This window comes from Morchella importuna (assembly GCF_003444635.1).
Source record: "Morchella importuna strain M04M26 chromosome Unknown Morimp01GS017, whole genome shotgun sequence".
In the NCBI taxonomy this organism is placed as follows: Eukaryota; Fungi; Ascomycota; class Pezizomycetes; order Pezizales; family Morchellaceae; genus Morchella; species Morchella importuna.
In genome coordinates, this window is record NW_025763414.1 from 261,554 (window position 1) to 284,729 (window position 23,176).

The 23,176-nt window shown below is 46.0% G+C and overlaps 4 protein-coding genes across 4 annotated transcripts; 1 reads left to right on the top strand and 3 right to left on the bottom strand.

The window, feature by feature from the left end:
* Positions 1 to 5,589: 5,589 nt before the first annotated feature.
* On the bottom strand, positions 5,590 to 6,092 carry LAJ45_05976 (uncharacterized protein; the record flags this gene model as incomplete). Its single annotated transcript, XM_046115544.1, has 4 exons — positions 5,590 to 5,660; positions 5,739 to 5,748; positions 5,858 to 5,942; positions 6,043 to 6,092. The coding sequence occupies 4 exons, from the start codon at positions 6,090 to 6,092 to the stop codon at positions 5,590 to 5,592; spliced, it is 216 nt and encodes a 71-aa protein (XP_045971128.1).
* A 323-nt stretch (positions 6,093 to 6,415) lies between these two features.
* On the bottom strand, positions 6,416 to 7,336 carry LAJ45_05977 (uncharacterized protein; the record flags this gene model as incomplete). Its single annotated transcript, XM_046115545.1, has 4 exons — positions 6,416 to 6,486; positions 6,560 to 6,598; positions 6,677 to 6,782; positions 7,289 to 7,336. The coding sequence occupies 4 exons, from the start codon at positions 7,334 to 7,336 to the stop codon at positions 6,416 to 6,418; spliced, it is 264 nt and encodes an 87-aa protein (XP_045971129.1).
* Positions 7,337 to 7,527: 191 nt separating this feature from the next.
* Positions 7,528 to 10,659, top strand: LAJ45_05978 (uncharacterized protein; the record flags this gene model as incomplete). The annotated part of the gene is made up of 7 exons (XM_046115546.1): positions 7,528 to 7,814; positions 7,877 to 8,076; positions 8,153 to 8,571; positions 8,641 to 8,721; positions 8,796 to 9,520; positions 9,596 to 9,784; positions 9,837 to 10,659. The coding sequence occupies 7 exons, from the start codon at positions 7,528 to 7,530 to the stop codon at positions 10,657 to 10,659; spliced, it is 2,724 nt and encodes a 907-aa protein (XP_045971130.1).
* A 5,519-nt stretch (positions 10,660 to 16,178) lies between these two features.
* On the bottom strand, positions 16,179 to 18,752 carry LAJ45_05979 (uncharacterized protein; the record flags this gene model as incomplete). The annotated part of the gene is made up of 4 exons (XM_046115547.1): positions 16,179 to 16,644; positions 16,717 to 18,400; positions 18,453 to 18,657; positions 18,723 to 18,752. 4 exons carry the CDS (start codon positions 18,750 to 18,752, stop codon positions 16,179 to 16,181), a joined length of 2,385 nt encoding a protein of 794 aa, XP_045971131.1.
* Positions 18,753 to 23,176: the final 4,424 nt, after the last annotated feature.

The window sequence follows — 23,176 nt, forward strand, 5'->3', positions numbered from 1 at the left end:
GCCGGTCGTCCTGTAGGCAAGCTTGTATTTTATCTTTGGGTTTAGTGCATTCGTGTAATTATGATCTTGATAATCGAGATTGGATATTGATATTGAGATTAGATATGAAGCTTAAACTAAACCTCGATAAGTTGGCCTGTAGATTATGGCTCGCACCAATAGTATATATATATGTCTTGGCCCTTGGGCTTTTATCAACCCAGACATCTCGCGCTCCAAATTCTATCTAACCGCAGTTCTCCATGCTTTGCCCGTTTAACCATTACCATCCCTATTTAGTCTGTCAATATATTCAAAGCATGTGGATGTACTTAACTCATTCATTCAATAGTTCATAAGTATTTGGATCACCAACCATCACTCGGCCAAAACATCCGCCATGAATTTGATACGTATATAGCTGGCCGTCAATGTAAATGTGCATCAAACACAGTCCTGCAAGACTTATCCCTCTCTATCGCTCTCTCAACTCGTTTTCCGCATTAAATCTAGGACTTGGCGTTTTTAATATCAAGTACATGTAGCTAGCCCGTCCATACATGCCAGTAACAGGCTCTCTAAACCGATCCGGACCTTCAAAAAAACATATATTTTACTCTAGATCTCTATAGAACAACAATCATGTGGTATTCGACCCTATCACTACTTCCACAGACAGAAAACGCACCGATTAGCTTTAAGTCTTTATAAACCAACACTCTTCCAAAGCCATCTCTAAAATTCCCCTATGCAAGACGTATATATACTACCCCCCAAATCAAATACATCACCAAATTCACTTTCCTCTTCAGAAAACCTGCCTAGCCGCCATCGCTGCCGTCGTCTTACCACGGGTAATAGGAAGCCGGCACGCAACCAATAACCACAAGTCCCGGGCAGTGCGGTGACTCTTTTATAAGTTCATGTGTTTAGTAATGCTAAAATGCCTATGGAGAGAGTGGGCTTATGTCCTCGGCAGCTCTACCACAGTTCTATGTTTTGAGTAGCCTACTGGTTCCGAATCGAAGCCCCCAGGAACATAGTATGAATTGACGGCCCGACGTTCCAATGCATATAAGGTAGCTGTCTGATGAAGATACAACTCTCGATTGCGTGTCAGGGCTAAGGCCCTACAGAGCAGTCAGATTCTCTTTTGCTTCATGAGTATTCGGCCAACTAGATGGCTAGCTATAGTAATATGGGGATGCGCCAGCGATTCGAACCGCAGTGCCTCCCACTCGGGCTCAAGCGATTACAGACCGAACTTTTGCCTCCAATGGCTTGTACACTAATTGAACTCTTTTGTTTTCGACTTATATATATATATAAGCATCCAAACCGCTCTGTATACATGTAATCACACGATATAACGGCTCCCGGGCAGCCTTTGGATCCGGTGAAACTGGACCTTAGGTATGGGCGGAGACCAAGGCAAGTTTCCTCTTCGAGCGCGCGTCATGAATCCGGACCTGTTATTAATCCAGTGCTGTCGCCATGGCAGGCCTTTTTCGGGGATGGGCCAATGTAATGGCGGACATACATAGCCGCTAGCTATAGAGGGCCAAAGCGGACCCTCATTCCGGTATTCGAGCTCGAGACTAGTCACCGGCACGCGAGTATAGTCGGGGCCGCTTCAGTCTAGCTAGCCAGCTACTGATATATATACCGCACAATGCCCCACCGCCGGGCCCGCGCCCCGGCTTTACAAATACAGTACCGGTGGTCTCTACCCCACCACGCACATCTTCCCCGCATCCCCACGGCTACACATATCGCATCCGATTCCCCAGCTAGACGAGCGCATTATTCGCAAAGTAAGTACCGGTACGTAAAATGTTTTATTTTGCTTTGAACCCCTTCGAATCCCTTACCGGAACCGTTTTGGCATGCGCATGCGCGGCCGCGGGGCCGCACCGGTGTAGACAACCACCCGCACGAGGTGAAGTTCACCGCCGCTTCGATCCGGGGCGGGTGACTGGAGGGAGCCCGGCGCAACCGTCCAGAAACTCCACGGTAGTCCTGTGTGGCAAGAGTGGGGCGCATTCCTTGGAACACCGCAGACAGCCCAGCCAGTTATGGGAACTGCGCGGCCTTCCACCCCGAGAACCAGCTAGCCAACTTTGAAGAAGCTTCCTCCCAGCTCCTGCTCCAGTTGCGCGGTGTCCTGCATACGCGTTTTAGCACCCGTTTCCACAAACTAGCCACGCCACACATCTTTGCACCAGCGAGATCGTGTTTCTCGATCCACGAGGTGCGCCCGACGAGTGATGCGCCATGACTACGGGCCGGTTTCAGGTGACTAATCCGAATCGCGAGCTCGGGCCACACTCAGGCCACTGCTCGTGGCATGTTTATATGTAAGGTACACACTTTATGTAATGTAGTAGTACAACTCTAGTCCCGGTAGTAATCTCTACGCAGGCAGGCAGGCTCATGTTCGAGCTCAGTAAAACAGCTGATCGGGGAGCCAAGAGCTAGCTGACATCGTGAATGGAGATTCAAGACATAGGCGGGTGCCGTGCTCTAGCTACGCACAGGTCTAGCCCGCTACTTTACCCCCCACTTCTTGGCTAGCTGGCCCATACTGCGCCCCCCATATCAGCTAATATCAGCGCATTTGTTTTTCCGCCGCCATTCGAATCACACGATATCACTCGAGCCTCGGTATCCATTAACCCGACTGTGCACTGCTAACATGAATACTGGGTTATAGAAAATATCAATCTCCCGGGGCGCACAATCAAGCAAGCGCCCGTTTTATTTCCATGTCTATTCTCTATTCTTGAAACTGTTCCCAGTTGTTGCTGGGGGTTGCATTGCGCGGCGTAAGTAGGTACATATACATAGTTACTTCTTTATATGCACGGAACGTCCCGACATATACTCGCGGCTGAAAGAACAAAAGCAAGGGACGAACGTGACCGAGAATAGTAAACTACTTACTGGTGCGGAATAACTCCTCCTCGAACGCACGCGCCATGCTCGAGCCCAACATACATACGCCCTGCAAAACGTACGTACGGCCCAAGACCTCTCGAGTGACAAGCTATGACGAATCCGCATTATCCGCCACCCCCCAGATCTAGAGTCAAGATGGACCCTTCCGCTGATTCAGGAATAATGGGTATTATCGCCGCACACACTCTCTCCTCCTCCCTCCAACCCCCCCGGTCCCGTTGTGTAACCCTAACCCTATCCGTAAGTTGAGTTACAAGAGGCAAACAACTAGCTTGGCGGAAAAGATATATTCCGCGCCAGTATCACCACCAAACTGGGTATGTAGGTACACTATGGACCAGGTCTGCAGCAGCAGTCGCTAATATTTCTCAAACGGTTTTTTTTCCCCTTCTTTCTTTCTCTTGCTTTCTCGGTTGACTTGGTTACAATTAGGGTGGGGGATCTCCTCCCTCGACCGGCCCCGCCACCGCAGGTTAATAAAAAAAAGAAAAAAGAAAAGAGGGATCCCCAGTATGTTGCTGCATACTCTACGTACGTCTAGCTAAGCACTGAATTGAGGGATGGATGTCCATGGGGCGAGGGGAGGGAGATGACAAGAAGACCAAGCATTCCAATCCATCCGTCAGGTAGTCTGATCAGCTCAAGCGGAAAAGCAAGTGGCTACATAGAGTACTACATCCTAAGCGGGTACCCCTCATTTTCCTTATAGCTGACATCCTCTAGATCAGTAGATACAGTTACGGCACTCTAACGTTAGCTTCCCTTTTCCCGTTTCCTGTTTCCTGTTTTCCGGGAATGCCCTTATTTTCTTTCTTTCTTTTGTCGCAGTTTCAACAGCTTACATCCAGAGATGTAGCCGACGAGCCATATTTTTTTCGTCCTTTGCTATAGGGCCTGGGGGGGGTTATTCCTACTTGTTCCGATAGTCCCCTATACGAATGTGCAAAAGAAGGGGAAGAGAGAAGGGGGAAAAAAAAAAGCACACCCTGGTGTAATATTTGTGTCTCTAGGTTATGTTCTCCCCCCAGGCACCCAGACAGACATAGACAGATAGATAGACAAGACATCGAGACAACAGGCACACGACACATTATTGATTGATGCACAGGCCCTTTAGCGGACCCCAACTTTGATCCTAGTAAGTGCTCACCGCATAGGTACGGCGTGGTGGTCCGCAGAAAGTATGTAGAGTATCTAGAGTAGGTAGCCCAAACAAACCCGGCGAAGAAAATTAATAGGAAAGTTGGGCTCGCCAACCCCCCCCCCCCCCCCCCACAAGCCCCCAAGGTATGGATGTAGTTGATATGCGGAGTGTGGAGTAAACTAGGGACTCCACTAGTATCTGGCGAAATACGAACGCGTATATACGGGGTGCATAAGAAAAAGGCTAGGTCACCGTCGTATGCAGCAAACTCAAACGGAACGTCCTGTTAGCCCCCCCACCACCACCGCTACCACCACCGGGCCCCCCTACGTCGTCTTGGGGGAAAATAAATCACGCATTTTTTTGAAACAAAAAGATCAAGACGAGAAAAAGAAGGGGAGTGCAGTGTGGGATCAACCGGTGTGTATGTATGGGGGGTTCGTGTACGTAGAGGGACATACCATCGATAAGAGTTAGTTTTTTGTTTAATTTCAACATGTTCATTTCCACGATCGCAAGGTTCACGATAACGATTCAGTACATATAGAGAGATATATGGACGAGCAGACACCCCTCCCCCCTCCATCGGTATTCAGTGCCTTATATAAACAATCTGGTGGGCCGGTATCTAAAGCTTAGGTATGTAGCTACGTATGTACCGCTGTCCTCTAGGTAAAGTAGAGGCTGTATGTCGACGAGAAGAGCGAGTGATGTTCATACTGTTGTAACTGCCACTTACTCGAAACAACTGATCCATGGCGGAAGAAATCGGACGTAACTGGTTTAATCCCTGGTGCGTGCAGCGAAAAATCACCTCGATGATATACCTCAAGGGTTCAACCAGTGCGAGTAATATGCTGGCCCTACATACACGCACGCGGCTAGAGTTGAGTGTGTCCGTTGAACGGTCTGTATGGTAGATATGTGCAGTGTTCCGTAAAAAGTGTTCTTCTTGGCCGATCAAGCGAGATACCTGAAACCTGGTTTACAATCGTGGTGGAAAGTGAATTTTGGGATTCTTATTCGATAGAAGAGCTGCACGAGGAAAGATAGTCGCACCGGGCCCTCGTGTTATTTGCTACCGAGTGGTTAGAGATTTACGCCCTCGCCATCTCTTCCAAGTGCCGCTCCAAAAGTCTTTTAATTTTGTTTTTCCTTTTTTCCGTGTTCTTTATTTCATCTGCTTCACGATGAAGCTCAAAGATTTTTTCTTACTTGGGGCTCGCGCCCCAACAGCTTGTTGCTAGCATCCGTGTAACAGGTAAGCTAGCAAGGTGGTTGCCAAGAATGTGTTAGCTTCCCCTCATAAGGAAGGTTTCATAATTTGCAGCTCAGTGACATTGATCCCGGGAGAGTCTTTAAGCGGGTCAGTGAAGCGGATTAGGATTCGGATTATTCATGACTAGCCCTAGGCCCTCACAGGTTGGTGGGTGAGCAATAGGCGGTACCTTATTGGGGCGTTCGCACGATCGGAGAAACCGGGCGTTGATGGTGGGGAGTGCCGAAGTTTAGCAGACATCCGGCCTTTTGTCCGTTCGACCGTAGCCGGACAAACGGCGGGTGCCATTTAATGCTGCTGCTGTGCGACTCGTGAGACTTGAAATGAACTGTTTTGATGGAGAAGAGAGTTGACGACTGAAGGACGAAAGGCAGATACCTATGAATACCTATCGGTATAGTTATACCTTTTGTTTGTCTATTGTTGGATGTTTGAATTATATCTCTGAGCGTTACCAACCAGGTCCCTGTTTATATCATGCTGGTCACTAATATTACGATGGTGATGGTGATGCTGTGTTGTTGTTGCTGCTGCTGCTGCTGCCTGTTGAGGCTGATGGGTAGTGCCGGATCAATCGGTGCACTGGTAGAGTACATGGTACCGGTTGTTAACTAGGTTCCCGAGATCTTTGGTCACGAGAGAGAAAGAAAAGAGCCTTTTTATTTCCGCCGTTGAGACTTACCAAACGCACCACCACGTACCCACGTCCAGGCCTCGCCGGCCTCCCAACATTCTTTCCAAGACCTCACGATGATTGGGAATCTATGCTAATTACCACTCTCCCCGAGTCATTTATCCATTTCCCTTTATTTTTTTTCATTTTTTTTCTCCTTGCTCACGAGCATTTTGATTTGTGGGGCTTGCAGTTTGCCAACTTGGCGTTCTCGGTAAAGCAAGTCGTTAAAAGTCATTAGAAGCGATTTAAGTTGCCCCTTTGAAGTTTTGCGGGGCGGAAGCCAAGGAAAGGGAGAGGAGGGCACGCGATCTTCCTCATTTTCCCTTTCTTCCTTGCTATCTAAATTCGATGATGAGATGAAAGAGAGGCTTTCTGCAAATCACATGCATGCGACTAAGACTGGAACCTCTCTGCGCAGCTGTTGCTTGCCTTTGCCCCAAATAAATCCACCTACTTCATTATTACCCTCATCCGTCCCATCCACATCGATTTCCCATAAAACAGGACCCTTGCTTTCACATACCTGCCCTGTCTACCTCAGAGATATGTATATGTGAAGTACCTACATGTACGCACCGTTCAGTAAGCTGAATTCGAGGTTGGGATTGTCATGGTGGGATAACCTATTGTGGATACCTACCTGGTGTAAGTAGGTGGAGACGTCGCAGAGCTCTCCGCCGAGAACTTTGATCGGCGGTGTAGCTGATTAATCCGGTGTCCTTTGCATCCCCCTCCTGTTCCTCCTCCTGTCATTTGCCCCACAAAAGCCGTTTTGTCTGTGCCGTTTCTGGGGAATCCTGCTAGGCAATGGTGGTGAAACAAAGCATGAAGCTAGGTAGAATATATATGCCAGTGACAGTAGTGGATTAATTGGACGAAAGGAAAGTAATGGGCTCTAAAATCTATGCGGGTTCTAAAGGAGTTCGAGGTATAAGGGGACAGTCCCCAGGGCTCACGATGGGGGTTTTCCCTTAATTGTGGTTGGATGGAAATGGAGGAGCTCATGTGGACTGGGCTGCGAAGACGGAGCTAGGTTGATGGTGGTGGTGGATGGGAAATGCCTCGTGTAGTTTAGTTAGTCCTCTTTGGTGCGTACATCACGGATACGTAAGAGTGCTAGTTTTTACCATTTATGTGCATGAAAATGTGCCATGAACCACCACCATGGCCACCACCACTACCAGAAGTCTTAGTATTTAGCTGCTTATAATTGTTCCGCTCGGCCGTCCCCCGTCGTCTGATGTATACATACCCGCCCTTCCCCAGATTTCCTTTTCGCCCCACCTACCTGCTCCTTCATGTTCTTTGTTCTTGTCTCTGCTTTTGGTTGTTGAGAACTTATTGAGAGTGGTAATTGATTGATTGATTGATTGCTTGCTTGGAAGGAGTTCTTCTACCGCCGTTACTATTGCTACATACTACTATCACTACTGCTTCTTTTACTATTATACTACTACATCATTATCTTGCCGTTCATAAAAGTCTTCAACCATGGCTGTCACTGAATCTGCAACAACGACTACTGCAACAGAGGACTCATCAGCGGTCCCTGACTCTATCACATCTTCGAACCCCACAACTGGTCAAAAGAGATCTTCAACGGCTGCCGGAAACTCCTCAGGTACAAATTTTCGTCCCGTAAAACGAAGAGCATCGAAAGCCTGCCAATGCTGCCGGGCACGCAAAGTTAGATGCAATGTCGTGGAGCATGGAGCTCCCTGCACTAACTGTAGGTTGGACGAGGTCGAGTGTATCATTACTGAAAGCAAACGGAGAAAGTGAGTCGCATTTCCATTCATTCGACCCATTGTGTAGTACTGACAAATGATTGTTGCTGTAGGAAGTTGTGGGGGACGAAGGTTGATTCTGCAGGGTCCGCATCCGATACCGCCTCTGCTCCAAAAGCCGCACCGGCTGTCGCCACTGCTGCTCTTAGATCACCAAGCACCTCTCATCACCCTGAACAGCATCACCATTCACCTTCAGCCATGTCTGTGGATGGTGGTTCAGATAGAGAAGGACATGTTCCTCATATGATTTGTATGCCCAAACTCCTCTACCATTGCCTATCAATAATGTAGTCACGTTACAACATCATTCTTACAAGTCTATAAAGATCAAGCTCAAAGTATGCGAATGAGTCTCACTGGCCAGGAACGTGAACGCCGGGCGTCATATGCATCCTCTCACGGCTCTGTGCCATCACTCACAAATTCCCTCTCTACACAAACCTCCATGACCTCAACCGGACCACACCGCGTCTTGCGCTCTCCTGGGGCCATACCTCCATTTATAAAGCCCACCCCAACGAGAATACCCCCAGAGGACTTGGAGTACCTGACGAAGAAGGGGGCCCTGACACTGCCGGCGGAGCCGTTGAGGAGTGAGTTGTTGAAGAGCCATTTCGACTTTGTGCATCCATACATGCCATTGTTGAATCGAAGGGAGTTTTTAGACATTGTAACTTCAGAAGATGGGAGTAAGGGGAAGGTCAGCTTATTACTTTTTCAGGCAGTAATGTTTACTGGTAGTGCAGTATGTTCCTCCCAACCACTCCTCATCCCGATTGGTATTGAATTAGCAAGCTAAGTATGAGTCATAAAGTTCGTGGATATGGACAGCCTCAGAATTGCCGGGTTTACTACCCGAAAAGCTGCCCGTAAGGCTTTCTTCACAAAAGTCAGGGTACGTCAAAAATATAAAACCAAAAAAAGAAATTTACCTCTCCTAACCGAGTAACTAACTTACAACTGGAACAGGCGCTATATGATTTTGATCACGAGCAAGATCGCATGTCACTTGTGCAAACTCTCCTACTTATGACCTATTGGTACGAAACTCCAGACGACCAAAAAGACACCTGGCATTGGATGGGTGTCGCCATCTCGCTGTGTCACACCATTGGGCTCCACCGAAACCCCGAAAATTCGAATATGGACCCGAAGCGTAAGAAGTTATGGAAGCGGATCTGGTGGAGCTGTTTCATGCGGGACCGCTTGGTTGCGTTAGGGATGAGGAGGCCCACTCGGATAAAGTGCGAGGACTGCGATGTACCAATGCTCACCCTTGATGATTTTTCGATCGACATGGCATTAGAGGGGGAGGAAGGTGAGGACTCAGTATTTTGGAGTTATGAGCAGAGGGAACAGAGGGAGAAGGAGGCGAGAAGGCAGAGAGAGCTGGCGATTATGTGCATTGAGAAAGCAAAGCTTTGTGTATGCATCAGTCAGGTCCTGTCGGCACAATATTCGGTGCTCAACACCAACCAAGGCAGCCTTGCAGCAGATGGAAGCACACGAACAACCATGATGTTGCTACCTAAAAAGCTAGATCCGGAATGCTGTCAAGTTGCTCGATGCGATAGCGAGTTGGCAAAGTGGATTCGGGAGCTACCGGAGGAGGCACGTTACTCGCCAAATAGAGCCAGCGACAACATGGATGACGTCCTCACCCTACATAGAAATCTGTTGCATATGGTGTACTGGTATGTTTAATTTCTTCTTTCTTGATATTAGGGGTGTAGATCGCGGGGGAATATCGGCTGACATTGATCGTGTAGCACAACGGTAAGCGCTTTGCATCGGCCTCAGGTGCTCCCGTCTGCGCCCGCTCCCTGGCCGGCAAAGAACAATGCCGCCGAGTTACAAGAAGTTTCACGAAGGAAGGTGAGGCAAGCAGCATCAGAGATCACTCGTATGGCCGAGGAATTGATTGAGCTTGATCTTGTTAAATACTTGCCTACTACTGGGTATGTCTTACTTAAAGTGAATCATGATTTTAATTGCGCTAATAAATAACAGAGTTACGGTCATGCTTCCTGCCGTGATTATTCACCTGCTAGATATCAAATCCTCGAATGCTCTCACCCGCGAACTTTCTCTCGAGGGCTTTGGACTCTGTATGCAAGTGATGCAAGGTCTCCGCCAATCTTACTCAGCTGCCGATTACGCCACTCACTTCCTCGAAGCCGCCATTAAGAAAGCCGATATTCAAGTTCACGGTCACCGCAAATTCGGTCACCGCAGACGCGCCCGCCATAGGAATGTTACACAACTTGGAACATCACCAGGAATATCTGGCGCGGCTGCTATCTCAATTCCCGCGTCTGCACCGCCTAGTAATGCAGCATTGACACCTCCACCAGACCTAGAAAGCCTGACGGCGATGGATATGGGCAAGGGTTTAGACGAGAATGATTTGCAGTTCAAGTTAGAGAGTTTTTTGCAGGCCCCCCCTTCGCCTTCACATGATGCTCCACTGCCCAGTGCTTTCAATGTTGGATCAAATGGGAATAGCACTCTCCAGGCACCTGCACCTGCTGGAGCAGAAGACCTCTTGTTCTCGGATTCGACGCCACACCTTTCTATGCCTGCCGATGGCGGGGAGGGAACTAATGATTTGGATGCGCTCTTGAACATGAGAGAGCAGGGCGATCCGTTCTTGGGGCACTACGATGATGCGGGGCTGTCGGGACTGGGCAGTAAGAATGCAACTGGTGGGAGAGCATTTGATTTGATGGGAGAGTCGAGTAGTTGGCTAGAGGAGGATATGTCAAAATTGTTAGATGGGGTTGATTTTGATATCGACGATGTTATTCAGGTGTTGGAAACGGAAATTAATTAAAGTTCTGGGACAAAAGGGGGATTTCTTTCTTGGGAGCTATTAATGCGGGATAATGGTTTTCATTCTGGGTCTTTTTGGAAAGGAGTTGTGGTGTTTTTCTTCCCTTTGTCTTTTGTGACCTTTGGAGCTTGCTGGCTGGAATGACATTTTTCTTTCTTTTTTTCCTTTTTCTCCTTTACTTTCAAGGTTATTTGCTCTTCTGCGTGGGAGGATCAAATTGTTTTTTTGTACGATATCAAACATGACGATGTAGATGCATATAATATAGAAATGACTAAAAAGTTTAATTTTTCAGAGACTTCTGCTCCTTTTCGAAGAATTTTTGCGCTGACCTTTGCTGAAAAGCTAACTAAACCTGGCCGGCTTAGTGATCCGATAAATCACGTCGGCGACAACGCTCAGTCCGTCGTAACCCCTTAACCATGGTCTCGTCCCGTCAACTTACGGAAGCTTTCCCGCATAATTATCGTTCCAAAAACTCGAGGTTTGGAGTTGTACAGCCAAGATACCGAGGCTGTTGCTGGGGGGGTTTAGGTTTAAAAAGACTGTACTATGGGTATATAAAACTAAGTACGATTATACCGGAAGACTCCCCGGAATGTAAAGAGGAATATGTATTTCCTACATGCAAACGTAGATGCCGACACCAATTGTTATACAAATAGTTACAAATAGATACTTTTCGCCCAGCAGTTTTTTCCGGTGTAATACCTAGGTACGTATTAATGTCCAGGCCACGGATTGATTTCATTTCAGGCCGGTGGTTCCAATAATAATGACCATATACATCAGTAGGTTCCGTTTTGTTTCTAGAGAAATTATCCATCGGTATGTGCTATATATATGCATAACGGGGATTAATTGCGTGTGCATAATATTTATGTGACCGTTTTTTTCAAGTTGAGGCTTTTTTTGCGTGCAGTTGCAATGAAAACGGAACTTGTCATGTGTCATGTACCAAAAGATGGCTATTAGATCTACATAGGAGTTTGGCACCTACAGCCCACCCTATTCAGTTAGGTTCTGCAGGTAAAGATACTGTAGTTTGATGATGAAATCCCTGTCATTTATGCCATGCGCTTCATTCTCGGTATGTAGGGCAGCTAAGCAAGTGAGAAAAATGTGGCGATTGGTAAAGTGCTGGCGCATGGCGGACTGTCTTCATCGATATCTAGCTACTTGTGTCCACCTGTCTCTGAAGGTATGTCTGTAGAGTATCAATAATAAGGAGATCTCTATTAGTCGAATTGCATACACTACGATCCAGTGCCAAGGATCATTGGCTCAGTTTGTGCGCGATCATGAGTGGTCTGTGCTCAGAGCGGAGTCGTAATTCCATATGATCCTTTCATAAGCAACTAACTTAATTAAGTTTTTGATGGGCGCCGTGCCAGGTTGTGGGGATGCGGGGGAGGTTCAGGTTTTTCACATGCCCTGCTAATAGCGGTACATCCCGTGCCGTGGGGAACCCTTGATTTTTACTCTACTCCAGAGCCTGGAGTTGAGCTTAGCGTTTCGGATTTTCTCCGTTCTATCAAAGCTGGTACGTACTGGATGTTCAAATTTAGATAGCTTTCTGTTAAACCAGAGAGCAATAGGAAACCTATCCGGAGCTCATACTGTGAGGCTGGCCTGGGGATTTTGCGGGGAAGGGTCACTTCTAAAGTGGTTAAGCTAGCTAAGCAGATACATGTAGGTTTATGTCATGGCGCTATTTACCTACTCAACGTTATAAGCTTAACAGAAGCTGTAACTTACAATTGATAGGAGCCTGTTTATGGAGGCTTGTTTATTCGTCCGGGTTACTGGGAAGAATATCGTTGTAACACCGTTAGCTTCCACGTGTACCAGCAGTCGCCGGAAAAACTAGCCCTTCAAATGAAAAGGATTTTGGTTCTTTGCATTTGTGTCTCATCTGCAATAACAGATTAGGAAGTAAGCTGATGACTAGCCACATGTAGCAAGATACTAGGGTAGATCTATCCATCCGCGGTTCGCATGTGCGATGTGGTAGCTGCCTGGCCCTGGCCCTGTTCCAGTAGGGAGGTTATGGTACGGGCCTCGACTCAAGGAAGCTGTGCACCACCATCTCCTATCATTGATGTTAGTGGGTTTAATAAACATTGTACAAATTGATATAGGTACATACATATACTTGGTATGTGATCGGTATCCTCGTTTGTATGCTGTAGCCAACTGTAGGTGTTGCCCATGTCTGATATTGTCGTTAATGATAATCGCATGCATGAACCGAGGTTGGGGTTAGGGGATTTTTTTACATGAATACGTATACAACTCTTTGAAGTGCTTGGAAGGATGCTCTCCTTATTCAATAATCCCGTGAACCATCCCGAGGTTTAATTTGAATGTTACTGGTTGGTCGTAAGCCATCTCTCCGATAATAACATGCAGGATACCCTATAGCTATGCACCTGCACCTAAAGAGTCAGTTTATATCGTTTTACGAGATCGGACCTGCAGCCTCGCTAATACCTGTCCAATCTCCCATCGGTTGAGCCAGACATAGATCACAAACATGTGCTTAAAGGTGGAAAGACCAGTTTTGAGACCCCATGTGATAAAAAACATCAAGCTTTAGATTTGCACGTGTCAGAACCCAGATGAATCTGTACCATCCGGGTATCCCTTTCAGTCCGAGAGTCTGCAGACGTACAGCCTTTTACCGTCTCTTGACGAATACTCCCACTTGACGAACAGGGATTCCAAGTATGGAAAGAAACAGTCAAGCAACAGCCAAGCTACGAGATCTCCGGTCCTTTTAATTTCTATTGGCCCAAAGTCCCCTGTTCGTCAACTGGCAGTATTCGTCAAGAGACGGTAAAAGACTGTATCGTATATCTGGTAGAGATTCCATGTTACGTACGTAGGCTAACGCATGCAAGGTTTTCGAGAGAAGGCTCCAAATATAACGAAGGATCCTAGGAGTAGTAACCGCATTACATTGTCATCTGCAGATTTACCCTCATTTCGAGACACAACAGATGTAAAAGGCTGCTCGTCATAAATACCCTTCTGGATTGCTAACTACAGGCGCCAGAATTTGTGTTGATCCTGTAGAGTACGTAGGGTGCGGTGTTATGTAATTTCAGTGCACAGGTACGCCGGGAATTGAAGGCCATGTAGGTGGCATGGCTCCCCACATTAACTGATCAAGGCTAACCACTGAATCAGAAGGGGTGGTGATTCAGTCTACTACGTGGGTTGCGGATTACGTGTGTAAATCTCGAGTGACAGGGCTTCTCGAGACGTAGGATGTAGTCGATCCCAGCCACGTGTTCACGCGCCACCCCTTTGCAATGCGTAAAAACCCGTTTACATTTAAAACAAGCTAGTCAAATGAATCCTCCGATGCTTTTATATATGTGATCCATCTGGCACGACACAGCCTACCACAACATATATGTTATTATGTCTTCACTAGATATCACTCGCAGTCTCGTGCGCCAGAAGATCATTTAGAACAAATCGAAGGTGATAAGCTTTCCTAGCGATTGAATATAAAGAATGTAAACTTATATACAAGTATCCAAGAACTAACAAATTACGAGGATGCGGTAGGCCTGTACTAGTACATTCGGACAACAGAAGTTTCCGGACATGACCAGCGCAGCTTCGCCTGGCATATCTGTCATGCTAGCAAAAGGCATCTCCATATTCTCAAAAAAATCCATACAATCAACACCCATCATCTATAGCTACTTACAACCGATTTTGATCAAACTAAGACATTTATTAGTAACTGGGAGATCACAGGTAATTTTAGAGTAAGTCATTCTCAAGCTAAACAAAGCCAATGGCACTTCCTGCTATGTTCCAAACTAAGTGATAAATCAAATAGAATAACGTATAGTACTCACCACTTGATTGATAATCACCATCTACATTCTCAGGCTACACTATCTATCTAGCCTGAAGCACTCTCCTGCAAACCTACACCTGCTCAAACGTCACCTTCCAGCATCACCCTGATCCCCACCACCCCCGGCACTGTCAACAAGTAATTATCAGCCCGATAGCTTTTTGGCCCATGCTAGCTCCCGGGCCCCTGTTTAATTCTAATACTCCCATTGCATTAGCTTCAATTGAGGTCAGCACTTATATTGGATTTAGTTAACATAAGGACAAGTTTACTCATAATCTTCGGTACTAGATGCTTAAGTTGGCGTGGGTCGACAACTCATACTAGGGTAGGATACTTAAACCATAAAGGCGGTTTTAGCCGGATATTTACATGTAGCTTTAGTATGAATGGAAAGACAGAATTGATTGAATGTTCAATTAAGAATTAATCATGTCTTTTTATCCCAGTTTAAAGTACGGTACTAGTATACTGCTGAACAGTATTTTGTGAAGTTTATCGCGAATAAGGTGTTGCCTCTAGATCTTATGTATAGTTATAGTTGATCTACATGATGCTTTATAATATGTGTGGGTATCAACACCACAAATTGCATACGAACACATGATACATTTTTCAATCTCTGGTTTCGAAGAAGAATATTTGAGAGAGGACATCTCGGGCCTCAGTTACTTATCATGGCCTTACCAAGAACAATTGATATATTTGTCCATAATAGTAATAACAGCAAGTCGTGGTCAGTGATATGAACATTTGGTTTATGCACCGATTTTACGCCCGACTTCCCGAACTTCCTATAGTCTTTATAATGTCGAGTAATGTACCTGATTATGACAAAATCTATCAGTATTTCCCCGCACTTCACTCTAACTAAAGTCACATAAGAATAGCAAATATAGCGGCGTAACGTAGAATTATAGGTCTATATATCTAATCTCTAGCGCTAAGAGTAAACTGGGCCTCAGCAAAAGAGAAAGATTGGATATGCAAGAATGATGGATGAGTGCGAAAATTGAGAGTGAAAAATGTTTGTGTTAGCCTAATGCCGAACTCGTTGCTACATGCGTAACAGAAATCTAAACCTCTATAGAATATCCGTCCTCTCGGTACCTCTGTTGACCTTGTGCTCCGCATATCGGCAGGTCACACAGAATGCGAGTAGTTGAAAATAAACATATATAAATCACCAACTATCACTCGACATACCACTTTATCAGTGTTGTTTAAATAATAATAATAATAAATGCGGAAGACTTAATTGAGTTTCTTAACTATAATACAGGGGCATATCAAGCCCTTGTTTATACAAGAATATTGTGCCTAGAACAGTCTATATATAACTGCATGTTGTCATATATACTGACACTCATATGAGTATTAGGACTTTGCTCCTAGGCTCGGAACACAATTCCAACAAGTGTAACTCATGTAATATAATAATGTTTGTTATAAGCACTTGTATCAAAATGAATATCGGGATCGAAAATCTAATCATCAAGATTCGTTTATTCCATTCCTATATCACTAAAAAGAAATATAAAACCCCAATTACTCCCTCGATCATAAGCCCACATCACATCCATATCATCCATCCCATCCGTCCTATCCATAACTCAACTCACTCCACCATAATACCTATTTACAATGCATCAAACCTCAACAACGTTCTTGTGAAACTATTCTCATTTCCGCTGGCGGGAACCACTGCTCCACCATTAACGTTCACCATACTGACCGCTGCGACTGTGTTAAGGTTCAATAAACTGAACTTGTTGCTTGACTCAATATTGACAATGGCCGCCTGGCAAGTTTGTGGGGTTATACACTCCTGTGCATAGTTCTCGAAGAAGGAGTATAGTCCAGCACCATAGACGACAATATCAGACGATGAGACAACACGCAGAGCCCATGACTTGCGGCAGGAGGCTGTGGTGCATGAGGCGTATGTGGGATCGTTCCATGCGCTATTGATGGGGAAAGGAACGGTAGCGTCAGGGTTGGATTGAAAGTATGGGGTTTCGGTCTGAATCATGGCCATGAACACATTTTTGGTATTCTGGAGTTGATACTGGTAAAGAACATTGTGTTCGGCGGCAGTTCCGTACCTATTCATGATATCAGTATATACTCATTACTGGTACTTTTTATCTGTAGAGTGGAAGGGTAGATGAACTTACAACCACACCGGGCCATTAGTACTCTCGCTCAAGATACCTCTCCCATTATAGATCGTAATTTGTCCAAAGTCGGGCCCGTCCAAAGCATGATCGCTTGTCCATGCCCACACATTCTCGGCATATAAACTCGCAGTCTTGCCAATATGCAACAGCATGAATGCGCCAAAGCACGCAGAGTTTGGTGTACTGATAGTCGTGCTCGGATTCTTCGCGCACTGTGCTGCCTCTAGCTGTGTTCCTGCAGATCCACCAACACGGAAATGCACATCCCAGATACCATTGACACCCTGTTGGCCAGATGGATCTCTCGAGTTCCACTCCATAAGGACGGCCCCTGGCTGTGCACCTCGGGTCTCAAAAAGCAATTCTGAAATCTCAACATACCCACTATCACCAGCATTACCGACTTTAAAAACTGGCGTGGGATTTCCAACTTGCTTGAACGCGCTGCCGTCTGCCATAATGACACTCCATGCCTCACCGACGATTTTTGTGTTTACGGGGACGGTAACGGTATTAGAGACACGGTATACGCCATGCGGGAAAAATATGATTTTTCCAGTGCCTGCATAGGTGTTGAGAACTGTCTGGATTGCTGTTGTGTCGTCGGTGGTACCATCTCCTTTTGCGCCGTTGGATTTGACAGAGATAAAGTTTGATACGGCTTGGTCCTGGTACTGGGGGCGAGAACGTTCGAAGATACTGCTGGCACCTGATGTAAGGATTGAAGAAGGTTTAGAAAAACCACGGGTGAGAGTGCCTTGTACAAAAGAGCCCCCGGTGTTGGTGGTGCTATAGTCCTTCCCTTGACCCCAGAAGTCGATGGTCATTGTTCCACCAGAAAGGATCGTGGCCCCGGTGGTAGGGTTTGCAACCGCTTTGGGGACATTGACGAGCTGAACGTTATCGAGGAGGACTGTTGCGCCTGTAGTAGGTAGCGAAGAGGAGGACTTTACAGTGTACACGCCCACTGGAGTATCCGAAATCTTCGAATCCAAAAGAATGATCGAGCCCACGCCTTGCGCCGAAGCGCCTCCAGAACTGACGTCGATTCCGACACCACAGTTTGCAATTGTGACACTCTTGAAAGTCCAGGCCCAATTCCAGTTCATATAGATCGCCGTCTGGCAATTGTTGAATTTGAGATTCCTGGTCATAAACTGCTGGTTTCCAAAGAATGCCCCATATCGTCCTCCGTTGAAAGTCAAATCACTCATAAATCCGCCACTGCCGTTATCCATAAAAATACCTTGATGTAAGTTTCCGGCAGCTGTACTCATCTCAAAGGTCAAGTTGATCAATGATGTCGCCTGCGCAACCTGCCAATGCATCCCGGTTCCTGCATTCGCTGGCATCGCACGAGTGTCAATGATGAAGTTACGTACGGAGCGGAAGAAGTTGTTTTGATTGGTGTACCAGTTGGATCCATCACTCTCATAAGGATCAGAGTCAATCAGGGCCATTCCAGAGAAGCTGGCAGCACCCTTGATAGTGGGAATATTGTTGGGGTCACCAACGAGCTGTGAATAGTACATGGCGACGATAGGCTTGGTGACGAGATAGGTTCCAGCGGGGAAGTACACAACTGCTGGCGTAACTGTAGATGAATCGCAACCACGGCCGCAGCGGCCGCCGTCTTGGATGGCGGCATTGATCGCCGTGGTATCATCAGTGACTCCGTCGCCTTTACAGATGTATCAGTAAGATATTGTATGGAGAAAAGTGGCGACACTGACCAACTGCGCCATAGTCTTTGACGTTACGGTAAACCTTATAGGCAGAAGGGTTGGTGTTGAAGGCTGCTGTGCCTTGTTTGGTGATTGCCTCGTACCAGAATTGGGTTGCGCGTGGTTTGATACTGGGCTCTTCATGGCGGGGGGGAAGGACTGCTCCTGAGAGGACGAGTGACACGATGCATGAGAGGGTAAGAATAATTGCCCGCTAGAAAGACGATTGTTGATTAGTATATTATGATATATTAGTAAACAGTACTGGCTTATACTTACAATCGAGCCTATGCCGGAAGAGGCCACCATTGTCGATCGAGGGAGTACTATATCCCAAATACTTGTAAAAGTACTATCTGAATCCAACAATAGTAATAATAGGGAGAAATAAAGAATTACTCTTATTCTGCGCACAACAACAAATAATAAAGGAAGGTATAGAGAGTGAGTATGTTTGTTGCTATGATCAAGCAGGAATGTAGATGAAGAATCCGAGAGGTCGGTGAGAGAAAGTGGTGGAGCTATATAGCACTGCACTGGAATGACAGAGATGATTTAAGGACCCTGACAAAAGAGGTGGTGGGTGTGGTATACAGCAATCATTTGTTTGACCATGGTCATGGAGAAAAAATACCAAGCCCTAGAATAACTTTGTGGCTTAAACTAATAGCAGCCTGCCAGCCTGCGCGGACAACATTCACTATCACCTAGGATCAGGGCTTTGGTTGGGGTGTAACAAAGAAATTCAGCAGGACCTCTCCCCTCTTGCTGTGCTAGCCAGGGGACCAGGATTGTTGACATTTCTGTTGACAGTCAGGCCAGTCAGTCGGTCGTCTTAATTTCATCTTCAAGTTCCTGGCCCATGCAGGGGATCCCGGAATGCATAGCACCTACCAGCGATCAGTGAAACCTCCTTCTTCTTTTTTCTGCAGTTTCCCCAATAATGTAGTACTACATACTCACTCGCTTCGTTCTCCCGTGAAAGCCGTTGACATCGATCGCCAGTTAGAAAAGAAAATAATAGCCTCATAGTGGGTGGACGGTACTTGAGTGGTACGGTGTGATCATGGATAAGAGGAAATCATCAACTGCCTGATCATGAAAAGTTCTAGTCGACATTTTTGTGCCTCTAGCTGAGTATTTACAAGCAGTACATACATGTGGTTAGGAACATCCGTATCTAGCAACACTTCCTACTAGGATTCGATACAAGGCCAACTCCCCTAATCCACTAACCCTCAACATCGCTTATTAATCATTACCACCCTTAATAACAACACCACACACAATCACTCGTTTCACCTAATCTGCGACTCGGCCCATGGAAATCACTGGTCCTGATTTTGCGCGGGATCCTTCGGGCGGTTACCCCCCTTTATCTCCCCTCCATGCCCTAAAGAAGAGAAAAAGGTTCCAAAACACTAGTGCTGCGGTTATGGCAAGACGAGAGTGTGTTATTCCTTTAGGGTTATGTCAGAATCACGAGCGCGAATTTACCACGAGAACAACCTTCAAAACTCTCATGAGAACCTTGTGGTGATAGTGGTGGTGCGGAGTTTGGGACAAATGTAGGGCTTTCCCCGCACGCCGATCCTTTCCGTTACTTTATGCACACCCCGCAGCTGGATATAGTAGTTCGCAACAACCACCGCTCTATTATAAAGGTACTCATAATTGATAATAGTAATCTAATATAATAAAGCTTTGTGAACATGTGCCCATTGGACCATAGCCTGACCAGTGAATCTGTATCCTACGGTTCGGGTCTCATCTCATCTCATGATGACTTTCTGCACTTTCTCGGAGAAAACCTTGTATCGACTGGGTTTATACCCCCTCTATCGAACGCCAGTCAATATCATACTTGTTTTCAGGTGCTTAGGGTTTGGTTTCGATCCTTGTGATGATTTACAGTTGACTCTAGATCCTGTGTGCTTTGGAGGCGAGTGAGTGAATGACCATGAATGTGATGTTTAATAGGTTCGTAATGATATTTGTTACGACCCGAGTAGTAAGCTCTGATGCCACGACGCAGTGAAGCTTAAAGGAAACATATCGCATAGATACTTAATGGTAAATTATAAATCTCTTAGTCTAAGGCCAGATATTTGTGGGCAACCGATGACACACCTCCTGAGCGACTTAGTGCATGATTTCATCGGTAAATTCGTTAGATTCTCACATAATCCTCCAATCCTCATCAGATCAAAGGTTGTTCTCAACATCTGATGTTAGTGTGCTAGTAGTCAACTGGTACCTACCGCGTGCCAAGCCTACAAATAACCAAGCCACTAAGTTAGTACCAAAAAGCAAGTATATCAAGGTTGTACTACTTCCATTCCTTACAATTTACAACTACATGCATATAGTAAACTGCAAGTCAATTCCACAGATGGCGAAAAGCCCCTTAGTGTCTCGTGGCTATGATGTAATCGAACCTAGCTATTTCGGGGCAATTATAAGACGGCTTATTGTAAACCATGACATGCCTGCCCAAAGTCACACTGCAGAGCTCCAATACCTACCTCAACTACATTGCAAATATTACCCAAACCTAGGCCTAAATGTAACTGTACACCTGGTACCTATTAAATGCCTCTCACATATTACCCACCCTCTTTTCTCTTAACGTCCCTCTGTGTGACGTTACAATGAACCCCCCCCCCCCCCCCTTCCCCAAACTCCCTGTCAAATTGTGAATCGGTCAGGCTACCCGTAAAGTTTATCTCCATCTAGTACTTCATGTGTATCTGCATGTATCTACCCCTGCAGCAGACTTATCGGTGTATTCTCGGGTTAACCTTTATACTACTTTTGTTTCATCGTACATTGTACAAGCAATGGTGTACTGCATTTAAGATCACAAAGTTCACATGCCATAAGTTTTATTGTTCCCAGGGAAAATCCCTCGTCCCTGAAGATATTACCCCACCAGTTCAACCGTCAGCACAGGATCACGGCCCGTAGCGATCATGATCATCAACATGATCATCTTTCACTCCAGCTTAGTATCACGACTGTTCTTTCTTCGTGAAAGTGCAAAATTGCAGAACTATACTGGAGACTTTTCATACTCTAGATCACGCTGGCTCAAAGATCTAGACCCAAGATCGATTATTACATGTACTAGTCACGTCACATCGCTGTCGGCTCGACTCCTCGGTGGTTTATGAGAATCAGGACTAGTTTGGCCATGGAGGTTATAAGGTATATCAAGCGGGGTAAGGTGGGCCATGGGGCGAGAATAATAAGATCGGCTTTATTCATATAGAAGGCTTAGCTATTCGCTTGTAGGACCCCGTGCCAGGTGATGAACATACATGTTGGTGTTTACTTTTCCGGGAACTGTAACGTTGTCCCGCTACTCTATGCAGGGTAGGAGATCATGGCCATACGGTAGGTACAGCGCCATGCCATAAGTCATGGGAAGGCGCGAGGTCGCAACGCCTGAACACAAAATCTTTCACCACCACCGATGGCGCCCAGAGACCATGTACCCCGCCAGACAGCTAGGAGGGAATGACAGCCTCCCTGCTGTGGCAAAAAACCGGAGGCTTACAACTCTGGTTGGAGGAGAATAGGGTAGATGTTCTGGAGGACTGGCTTGCCTATTCCATCCCATTGAACATGTTTGGGTACACCTCAAGAAGCTTTACCATCAACAGTGCCCCCATTTGGCATATGGTACTAGATCACCTTAAGTATTAAAGCCCCTCGTGGAGGAAGGTCTAATTCATTGCTGGGAACTGTTACCTGATGATTTCTTTGGTAGCTAGTTGAGAGCATGCCTAGGAGAATAGAGCTGTTATAAAGGCAAGGGGTTGGTACACAAGATATTAAATGTCAAATTAATTTTATTAAGCTACTATTTAACAACTATACAAAAAGCCAGCTCTCCAAAGGATCAATTGTGGTTGCTAGGTGGGGGTTTTTTTTTTGTTTAATTCATTAATTGCATGCAACCTTACAGTTATGGCAATTTGCTGGGTGGGTAGTCGTGGTGGCCCGGGAGATTGCTACGCCGCGCCTTCCCATGATTTATGGCCTAGAACTATACATGTACGTAGGACAGGACATAGATGAAATAAAAAGTCTTGTTTCATTGGAAATGATCGCTGTACTGAATTGTGTTTCCGAACAATCCGCCCTATCTGTGCATACCATATCTAATACCTGCCCTATCCGTTCCGATTGTTATATCCCATGGGCCCACGCGCAAGTCTCATACTGTAATATACTCCCCAATATTAGCACGCCATTATATATACTACATGTATTTTCATAGGGCTGCAGTTGAATAACAAGGTAGTACTGAGTCACCGGCCTAGCTACAGAACTACATGAAGAATATACGCCCGAATTAACCCGACATTGATCCATGGTACGTACCTACATGTACCTACCCTACCTGCTGTAATATACATATAGATAAGCTGCTTATATACAAGATCATACAATCTTCGTACCCACAATACTTTATCTTTAAATCCCTCTAGCTCTTCAAACCAACTTCCGGAGTCCGGCATCAATTCAAGACCTACTTCCAATTGCAAGTGTGTCGGTCTCGGCCGAAAAAATTGCTCTACCAAAAGATTCTTCCCTTCCTTCCTCCTTCCTTTCTTTCATTCGTTCTGCAACGGAGCAGAGCCCGTCAATTCCAACCGTGTGAAAATACATGTGCAAATCAGCTTAAAGAGCTGCCAATAAGCATAGGTTCCGGGCGACATATTGAT